The sequence below is a fragment of the Mesitornis unicolor genome, unplaced genomic scaffold, assembly GCF_000695765.1.
Source record: "Mesitornis unicolor isolate BGI_N332 unplaced genomic scaffold, ASM69576v1 scaffold48302, whole genome shotgun sequence".
NCBI classification, from domain to species: Eukaryota; Metazoa; Chordata; class Aves; order Mesitornithiformes; family Mesitornithidae; genus Mesitornis; species Mesitornis unicolor.
Window position 1 is genome coordinate 1 of NW_010168064.1, and position 11127 is coordinate 11127.

The 11127-nt window shown below is 41.6% G+C and overlaps 1 protein-coding gene across 1 annotated transcript; it reads right to left on the bottom strand.

Moving 5' to 3' along the window:
- Positions 1-709: 709 nt before the first annotated feature.
- Positions 710-5912, bottom strand: LOC104536316 (smoothelin-like protein 2; the record flags this gene model as incomplete). The annotated part of the gene is made up of 4 exons (XM_010178884.1): positions 710-880; positions 2283-2370; positions 4598-4837; positions 5825-5912. Coding segments are annotated over 4 exons (587 nt in total), but the record flags the coding sequence as incomplete, so codon positions are not given.
- Positions 5913-11127: the final 5215 nt, after the last annotated feature.

Consider the following 11127-nt stretch of genomic DNA (forward strand, 5'->3'; position numbering starts at 1 on the left):
GGAGCAAGCTGGGGCATAGGAGGTTCAATCTAAATATGAGGAGAAACTTCTTCACTGTGAGGGTGCCAGAGCACTGGACAGGCTGCCCAGAGAGGTTGTGGGGGCCTCTACATTCAAAACCCGCCTGGACGTGTTCCTGTGTGACCTGGTCTGTTGATCCTGCTCTGGCAGGGGTTGGACTGGATGAGCTTTCAAGGTCCCTTCCAACTCCTAAGATTCTGTGATTCTGTGATATATGCAACCTTGCGCAGGTCAGCCCCTGTCCAGGTGATATTTGTGAAACGTTGCTGAAACTTCAACTTGTTGGTCCTGCAAGAAAACCTCATTTTCATTTCACTAAAGCCAGGATTCCAAGCCCTTTCCTGTTTAATCATACTCCCATCACAGTGCATAAAGAACGGTCCACGCTTTTGGTCCTTAATGAATGGCAACAGAAAGTCACTATATTCCCAGTGTCTTATAATGACAAAGAGTGCAGCTTTCCCAGCACTATTTCCAGATAAAAGGCACCTGCATCTGCAGATTCTCTGTAGATTTTCCAGGGCTCAGTCTGTGAAGTCAGCAAAGCTGTATGTGACCTCATATTGCCCCTTAGCTCAAAATCCTACACTGAGAGGAGTCCTCTCAACCAGCTGTCACCTGCTGGTGATAACTGACCAATTAGTTTCCCATTGACAAACCCACTCTGGAGACAAAGGGTGTGACGTACTTTCCACTATCGCGTTCAAATTTCTCAAAAAGTGCTTTCCTGGCCTGTGTTCCTGTAATCCGTGGGAGCGTCTGAGATCGCACCAGTTCTCGCCTTCTTTCAACTTGGCGATGTACGGTGGGGGGAGAGGAGCGAGAGCTGGGGGTCACATCACAGTAATTGTCAGTGGCACTGGAGAAACATAACAGGAAAAGTTAACATGTTTAAACAAAAAAGTAACTCTCTGCAGTGTCAGGCGTCAGCATAAAGGTCCAACTGTTGCCTACTCTAAACCTCCCAAAACAGCTGTTTCAAAAGGACTTGAATGAGTCAAAAGGATGAGTAAAAGTCAAAGTTTTATTGACAGACAACAGCACTTAAGTATAGAAGAGTCTAAGGTACTTTTACAAATGAGACATAGCTGGACGAGTCACAAATGCTTTATAGCACTAAGCAGAACAACAACTAAACAGCTTTAGAAAAAAAGAAAAAAAAAAGAAAAACAAAATTTGTGGCCATACAGGAGCCCTAAAACCCTTTAACTGCAAATCTTGGGGCTCCTGGAGGGTAAGTCACATTTTAAAATAGAACTTGAAGAGTAATTCAGGAAGGACTTTTGTGATTTTTACTTACACAGAATCCTGAGCTCATGTCAGTGTTGTTTCACTGGCCACAAGCTGGTGATTTGATTGAGAAATACAGAATTATATTCTAATTTTTGTTTATTTGAGCCATCAGCCAGTTCATCAGCATCACAAAAGTAAGCCACACATCACATTTGGAAATGTTCCCCATGACAGAGATGGAGAAACTGAGGCAAAGAGCAATGACATCAGTGTCACACATTAATTTCTGGTACAGATGGAGACCAGATCTGACAGCAGGTTCTCTAGGGTGCTCAGTGTATCGTGACTCAAATATTGAAGTGCTGGTGCTGGAACTAACTCAGAAGAAATGTGGTGCCAAATTTGGGATAATTTTTAGGGCAGATACAAGCCAAATTTAAGAGATTTAAATTGGCTGCTCTCCCATTTTTCTTGATGGGTATTTTGCATGCTGAGGATGCCTGGATATGCCAGTAGTAATTGTGATACCATGTAATCCTATACTAAGCAACTGTGACTCCGATTTAATCCAGAATGTGTAGTAGCCCTCAGTTCTCAGCAAGGCATTTATCTACAAACTAAACTCTAGGTTAGCCAAACTAAGGACATTTGATGGCAGTCATATGTTGTTTTCCAAAAAACAAGCCCAAAATACAAATTTCAACACAGCTGAGTATTTTTAAAATGTTTTCAAAGGGCCTGACAGCTTGCTCCTCCTAGCAAAAATCCACCACTGGCACTGAGAGTTTTACTGACTAACACTGTAACAATGCTGAAATCCACAGTTAGGTCTGCTTTAAACTGCTCTACAGAAGATTTTTATCCCTTCCAATCTCTGCTCCATTTAGCCTTCAGGAAAGCTTACAACCTTTAACAGGTTTAAAAGACACGCATCTGGGACTCACCTGTTCTCCAAGCCAGCAGAACACCTGTCCCTTGAGGCTATACTGACCAGAATGGCCTAACAAAATGTCAAGACAAATGCATACCTTTCGCCAGTTTTGGCTCCGCTATTCGTCCCATAGCTCACAGCTGAGACAGACTGTAGTGACACAGCAGTGACAGAAGTGGTATCCTCTGTATAAAAGCAGAAAAAACAAGACACATCAGGGCAGAAACTTCTTTTCTCTCCTTTCCTCACACATTTTCAAACGACTTCCTGATAGTTAGCCACACATCAATTTTTGCTCACCACAGTGAAAAGCTGCAGGCCTCTGTCTAACTTCGTATAAGCTAACAAGCTGGGGAGGGATTCTTCCCAGGGGTTCAATCCCTTCGCAAAATTGCTGCACTGCAGCAAGGATGGTAAACGTAACAGAAAGGGCTGTGAGAAGATGTCTTTGATAAAACTGCATTGGGAAGGCTGGATCATTTCAGGCCCTTGTGCAGACCGCAGACAAGGGCACACTGCCATGGACATTTCAGTGGAAGGAAGAAATAGTGCTACAGCTCAGTTTGCATGAGTCATTCCAGCAGATACAAGGAGTCCTGGGAAGTCTGCCATGACTGACAGCATAATTTAAATTACCTAATTTCCACCAGGAAACGTTTTAGCTTGTAAAGTAAAACAGACTCCAAAGGTTTCAAAGGTGGCTTCAAACCAGCTTTGCATTTTCCTCCCCCCACCCCTGATTTCTACCTTCTGTGCTTTGCCTCTTAGAGCACAGCTCAGGACCCCAGTTATGATCTGTAAGTGCAGAACAACAGAGTGGCTTACCCAGTTTTAACACACTAAAGTCAAAACTTGTTGCAAAAGCCAGTAACTAATTTATTGAAAGCTCCTTCTATACACAAAGAAGAAAGACTGGCATCTTAGAAGCAATCTAACCTGATCCAATCTGTCCAAATCACTCTGAAAATGCTCAACTCTCCCCACTGCTTATAGGAGGGATCCAGATCAACTAGAGTTCTCACGTAAAACACCCTGAGAAATGCCAGTTTACAGATGTGACGAACTTGGTATCGCAAACAGTTGCCAGATATTTGTGCAAATCTCAGAGTTTTTAAGCTGAGGAGTGTAAGTCCTATTCTGGATGAGCTACATGTTTGCTAATCTGACATCTGAGACCACTGTCAAATGCCAGTACATTGTGTAGACAGTGACAGCTTCGTGACATCGATCAGAAGTACTTTTGGATAGAGCTCAACTCATTTATTTTGACTGAAAATGAAAATCCTTTGACATATTAATGTACGAAGGAGACCACTTCCTGCTATTCTGTTCAAAGGAATCTATTTCAACATCCATAGGGTGGGCCCACCACTTTCTAACTGCCTTTACCTTGTGTTCAGTCACAGTTTTCATTTGGTCAGCTGAAATCTTCAGTGCTCAAACTGTTCTGCCACACTTTTCTGACCTGTTGTTTCCAGTGCAGAGGCTGCCTAACACTACACATGTACACCACTGTGCAAATAAGGATGAGTAGCCCTCGCTTTGAGCCGACTGAGAATTTGATACAGCAGAACAAGTTTTCATGATACCTGGGAAAGTGAATCTGCATGCAGCCTGGTTAGCAATTTTAATATTGCAGTGTGCCTACTAATTGGAACTGTGCACTCAGCTCTGAATCCCCCAGATGTGGAGCATGGAACCCCTCTCAATCTGCGTTGCATAAGGACATGCCGATAGGAACACTCACTTCCAGTGGCAGATGAACCCGTTGTTCTCACTGTACTTGAATTCCAGGCCTTCACTGAAACAGCAGAAAAAAAAAGACAAAGGAAGGCTTTGCTACATTCTTAGCTTTAATAAGAAGAAAGTTGAAAGAATAATCTGCAAATAATCCCTATCTCTTGCTGGCAATTCCATCTGGTCTCTCTCTGAAATTTCTGACATACACATATACACGCACACACGTACACACACACATACACTCTGATCTGTAAGTGTCACTATCACTAAATGTATATGAAAACCTGCTCAAAGATTAATGACTTCAATATGAATGAAATGAGATTTCTTATTTTTTTCTCATGGGGCCTCAGGTCTCAAAGCACTGCAAATTTCCTTAAAATCGATGGGCACATTGAAGAGATACTTACTCAGCAACTGTGCTAGGAGATAGGCTGCACTACTAACTACATTAGGCAGCAAAAATTCTCAGCAAATGTCACATTATAGCCTAAAGCTCCACCTAGGATCCACGATATTCTAAATCAGAGCATCCCGCCAAAGAGTGTGTAGCCATAGAAGTGAGGTTTCATAATTACCACTAGGTCACCCTACAGTCCCCATAGCATGAGTTTCCTGAAGTAAAGAAATGGGACACAGATTCAGCAAACAAATTACTTTTGTCTCTTTTACCTGACTGGTTAGCAGTTTTCACTGCCATTGCATTTTTGCTCTTGCTCTGTCCTGGCAGGCCAGCAGACACATTAGTTGCTCCTGTTGAACAGATGGTCTCTCCTGAAAACTTCTCTGATATCCTCGTTACTGCAGTAACGGGAAGGTGGGGCATCTGTAAGGTGACTGCAGGAGCATGGGCTTCAGGGGAAGAGTCTGACATGTGAAAAGAGGTCAGTTCATGGGAGACTTTTGCCTGACCTAGTGAATAAAAAGGAGAAAGGAAGCAAATTTATTTGCAGATTTGTAACAAAGTTACAAACCAATTTCTATTCAACAACTCTGTTTCACAAGTCACTGGAATTATTCCACCTTGTTCTCCCTGTGGGACGTTATACCATCTACAGCATGCTGCAGAAACAACTCTAGTGTAGGTGATCCTTGCAGCAACCATACTGGTCCTACATGAATCTAAGCAATCACAGAATCACAGCATGGTTTGGGCTGGAAGGGCCCCCCAGGCCCCGCCAGTCTAACCTCACTATGGGCAGGGACACCTCCACCAGCCCAGGCTGCTCAAAGCCCCGTCCAACCTGGCCTTGAACACTTCCAGGGAGGGGACACCCACAGCTTCCCTGGGCAACCTGGGCCAGGGCCTCACTACTCTCAGAGTAAATAATTTCTTTCCAATATCCAATCTAAACCTACCCTCTTTCAGTTTAAAGAACAACTTCTTCAGATCATTAATCCACTGGCATCTGCATTTGGTAAGCTCCTTCTCTTCCTCTGCACAGCCTCCACCCCTAGTCTCCTGTCATGGGTTAGGAGTCAGCATTCTTGTTCTATTCATGGTTTTGTAAACGCTGTGTACCTCAGTTTTCTCTAAAATGGAGATAGTAAGTCCTTCCTCCACTGAAGGGTGATGGAAGTAGACAGGTAATTTGCAAATAGTTTTGGGATGCAAGGCTACAATGGTACTGAGAGTAGCAGGCCTTACTATAACTAGTGCCACAAGATAACGTGACAGTAATAGTCTCTAATTTATGAAACCCCATAATGCATGCTTAACAATGAAGTTAAAGTTTGAAAGTTAAACTCCCAATTAGAAAAGAAAGTTAAACGGTATCAGTGCCACAGTACAATATTCATGCTGAAACCATAGCAGATTCTAATGTGAGAGCTGCCCTATGACTGACAGGATCAGGTATTTTACAGGTTGTGCTACGTCATTTCATGCCCTGTTCCTACCTGATGAAGACTGATGGCCATTTTCAATGATGGAAGAACTAAAAACTCTTCTAAACTCAGGTTTGTGGTGGTCATCCAGGTCTACGCTCTGGCAAAACAGACAACAGACAGGACAGCTGAATTTCAAAAAGCAGCACAAGTTAGAATAATATCCTGAAACACTTGCCCAGAACAGGTCTTCCTTGTGCTAGTGACCACAATACAAGAAAGGAACAGTTATCTAACCCCAAGAGCCAAACCTGCAAACTGAGCACTGGCACTGCAAGGCCTGTATCAATCTTCACATGCTTGTCCTCACAGCGCCCATGCACCTAGGAGGGGTCTTCCACTTTCATTAGATAAAGATATCACCATCCACTGTGGAGGTGATAAACAGAAGACTCTGTACAATAGTGCAGAGATGGATGGAGATTGCATAAAACGCTTAATGCTTTACAGGGTTTTTTTGTTTGCTGCAGAAAAAAATGACATTCTGAGAACATATGGTAAAAGCATCACATAAAGTAAATATGATCCCAGAACTTTACAGCTGCATTATAATCTGCACCTTCTGTAAGGTTTGTTGTTTTCTAGGAAGAACACCATTTTTTCCCATAATGTTTGTCAATATAATTCCAGAAAAATCAATAAAGAATTTTTTTATTTTAATTTTTATATATATATATATTAGTGTGTGGGGGGGGGGGGCATGCAAAACATCATGAGGACCTGTGTGATTTTTGGTTGCAGGGACTGAAGAGAGGAACTGCGTCACAGTCGCACAATTACTTCAATTAAAAAATGTAGCTTCCAAGAAGCAGCATATACAAGCAGTAGAGTGCAATTCCCCAGCAGAAAGCCCATGAAAAAGTTTTAATTTATTCTAGACAGATATCTAACCAGATTGGCCAAAAATTTTATAAGTAATACTAATAAAAAAATAATCTGTAACGTGACCTTATAAACAGAATCCAAAATTCTTATAAACTCGATCCAAAAAAATTCTGTTTTGCTTCATTTTTTTAAAGACAGACAAAGATCGCAGATAGATACTGAAGAGGATTTTATACTGCAGTATGTATAAAAACAACAGAACATGACAGAAAAGGAAAGAGACGGGACGTGTACAAGTAATAACTTAGTTTGTCTCTGCTGTTCGTACACAGGAAATATGGAGGAAACTGGTGGTTTGATTTTAATTATTCTGTAGCTTCATCACAAATTATTAGAATAATTTATTTATAGGGTGGAAAAATTTATCTCCTGTAAAATACAGAAACCATAGGATAAACTCAAGATAAATGAACAAAAATAGTTTCTTGGACCTTGTCTCCTGTTTACCATGCATCTGGTTACACTCAGCCAAACATAATTAAGAACACCAGACAACAATGTTAATGCACCTTGGAGGCTTTTTTAAAAGTGTTTAATCTTCTTAGATGCTGCAGAGCACACAGGCTGTTTTAACACCCGTTGCTTGAGATACTAGAACCTTCATTACCTCAAGTACAAACCCCAGTCAACACCTGGTAACTATGGTCTGAGATCTTGCTAGGAATTTTTAACTAGTATTAGATTACAATAAGACACCCTAAATAAAATTTAGTCGCAGAGTACATAGTCACGGGCTTAGATTCTGATCCTCCTAGATCTTTAAGTGTCAACCTCCAAGTGATTTCAATGAAACACAGGTGCTCCTAGCAGAATTCGAGCTACACGCCTACACTACTGAAGTCAAGGTAAATTCTTCTCTTGACTTTAAGGTTGGGCCCTGCATAGAATCATAGCTGGTTGGAAAAGACCTTTAAGATCATCAAGTCCAACCATAACCTGTCCACCACTAAACCATGTCTCTAAGCACCTCATCTACCCGTCTTTTAAATACCTCCAAGGATGGTGACTCCACCACTTTTCTGGGCAGCCCATTCCAGTGCTTGATAACCCTTTCACTGCTTTTTTCTAACTTCTATTTTTCCTAATATCCAATCTAAATCTCCTCTGGCACATTCTCAGATCACAATCAGTATCCAGGCTTTCGAAGACTACAGCATAATTTGGAGAAACCATTAAAGTGTGGTAAAACCCCATTATCCTGACTTCAAGATGAGGACTTACTGCCTTGTAAGCAAGTGTCTTACAAAGATATACTACAATAAAACACAGAAAGGAAGGGTGGTGAGACATTTAGATACTGGGAGCTGTCTTCAAGGCTCAGCTTGGATGGTCTATTTTACTATATGGTGGTGTATACTATTTTTTAACCTGGCATCAGATTCTCATGTCATTTTTTTCTATGCTTGGTGAGGAAAAGAGATTGGATCACCTAGATACTATTTTCAAGCAAAACAATACAAAGTTCTGAAGAGGACTGGACACTACCCAAAAATGTGGAAGATGTACTCTCAGGAAAGAAGACTTATAAAGGTTTCTCAGCCAAGAGTTTTCATTTAATTCTGTTGCCTAGTTTCTAAGCCAATGATCTTCCTGGGGTTACAGATGCACTTATGTGCTGTGCAGAGGTTCCTGATGAGCCAAGACATTCCTTGGTCAGTTGACCACTAAAGTGCACAGAAGAGGCTGCTTCTCAACCAACCAACCAACCAAACACAACAACAGCCGCTCCAGCAAACAACCACACACAACACCATGTTTCAGCACAACGCTGCTTATCTCCCCGTTAACAAGACTGACCGATTTCCACTGGTGCCCAGTGAAGGCTTCAGGGGCACCTAAGATAGCTGGGAGTTAGGACGTCCACTGCACAGCTCTGTTAGTCTGCCTTAAGATACACTGCAAGTTCTACAAATCAAATCCATAATGAACTTCAGTCCAAACAGGGAGAACTTTTGCTTCGTTTTAATTTTCCACTATCTCTCTTATTTAAAAAGAAAGGAAAATAAACTAGGCTGGGGAAGTTGGAACGTTCAGAACTTCTCACTTTCCCGGCATCTAAAACTTTCTTACAAGCAAAAGCACTACAGTTCAGCTATCTAGGCTGCAATGATTTCTGTGGGATCTCTCTCATTCAGAGGCTTCATTACAGATCAGTTTTCAGAAGAGCTCATCCAACAAAGCTGCACTCTTTAACTGGATACTCAGCTTAGGTCCAAAAGGAGTGATGAGTTCTTTTGCAAAATGAGTCTGCAAACATTTTTCACAACACATCACCAGAAGAACAACTTCTTTAAAATAAAATTTGTCTCTCCTGATAATAAAAACTATTTTTCATTTTTACACCATCTGCTATCCCCACAGAGAATGCTTCCACATGCACACACAGTCTGACCTACTGCCACTACACTGGATCTCTGTCATTGTAGCCAGATCACCAGCTGCCAGGATTAACTTGAGAAAAGCACCCCAAATATTAATTATACAAACCACACAGAATCAAGGGTGCAGAATTTTTATCACTGTATTTAGTGTAATTGAGATCCCATTCAACAATTATTGCTCATATCCAGAACAGAAATGTAAAGCACAGATAATGCAGCTCCCTAGAATGTATCCTTTCCATTTGTGTCAGCCATCATGAACTGAATGTGTCAAATGCCTCTCTAGACTGTAAACATGAGTCTACTTTATAAGCTCTGGGGGCAGGAACAAGCAAAACAGTCAAATGAGAATATCATTGCAAAGATCAGGTAGCATCCTACACACTGAACTGGCTTCCTAATGCAGTGACAGGTGCTACATCAATTTCTTTTATCCAAACCTGATTACCATGTATTCTGGCTAACAGTGCTGGGGAGGAAATGGATACCAAGCTGGAGGATGGAGAAGGCCAGTGGGCTGATAAAACACTGGGAGGATCTGGGATCGGATTCTTCTGTGCATTCAGTAGTGTCAGACTAAAGTACTTAAAAATACACTTTGTTTGGAGATGCCAAGCTTCTGACAAACCCGTACGTGTAACAACGCTTCCTCTGTCAGTGATGGTAAATATCAGCAGGGCGGGTGCCTACATCTGTGCTTAATAATGACAAGTGCTCATTTGTACAACTCACGTAACAACAACACGAGGAGGAACTGGTGAAGGTGAAGAAAATAAAGTTAATGCTAATATTTTGTATTTCTTACTCAGACTTGCTCTTAGAACTTATCTTTCTGTAGTTCAGAAGTCTCCATGTAATTTAGGTTAATAATACTTTCCAGAGTTGTAAGGCTGCTGGAACTCCTCCTTCACTGCAAAGCAGCTAGACCTTGGAGATCCATAACTGGAAGCTGCTGTAAACCAGGCAAATATTGTAACCCAGCAGTGAAGATCCTACACATTCAGAAAAGGTAAGCACCAGATCATGACATTAGAAAGAAAAGAAATGCAATTTTTATTTCCTCTCTGAGCCTTTAAGGTGTATGTCTGTTATGTCTCCAAGTGTTTGCTTGCCAAGAGGTCAAACTGTAGCAGAATGACAGACAAATGAGATTCCTCTCTCTCAAATGAGAGATCTCAGTCATCCAATGTGTTTCACAAAAGCACCAGTTATCAAAAGGGTCATGATAAAAATAATCTGATCTAAAAATGCTGTTTATCTGTAAGAGGTACCTCCCTCTCTGGTTACACATGCCAGATGAAACTGATACTTCACTTTGGTGAACAGCAAAACCACCACTGACTTCTGCAAGTCAAGATTTGGCACTCTGTTCCTTGTAAAGAGATCGTTGATACATCAGAAATGGGGAATGATTAAATGTATGAGGAAATCCAAACAAGGCTGCTACACACTAGCAAGAACTGGACCACATATACCCCTTAATTCCTGTACTGGAAAGCCATTGTCCATCAGATAGCACAAGTATTCTCTATGTGTAACTGACCCTGCAGCTTGAAAGCAAAAGCCTTGAACACCTGGAACATATTAGAGAGCTTTTGCATATGGAGTAAACACTGAAGAAAAACACAGAAGCACTTTTCACAGAACCTTTTTTGAAGCAAGGCTGGATAAAAATGGACAGCAGGGAACAATTCTACCTTGGCAGCTTCAGCAGGTGCCCACGGCTATGTCACTGTGCATTAAAACAAACCAAACCAAACAACAACAAAAATAACCCAGATAAGGATCAAGGCAACCTTTGAATGCCACCATTCCAAAAGGATGCCTGCAGTGAGTGTAAGAGAATAATAACTGGACTTCCTTTATCAAATACAGGAGTTGAGATGGATGCAATGCTAGGTGACTGCTGGATCACTTCACCCTCCTGTATGCCCCAGCTCATTATGTCTCACGCAGTTACTCCCAGGCTGAACTGTTGGGTGCCATCAGGTCACCACAGAGAGATACTGATGGGTAATATTTGTTTGGATCTTCCCAGTTAGTCATAGC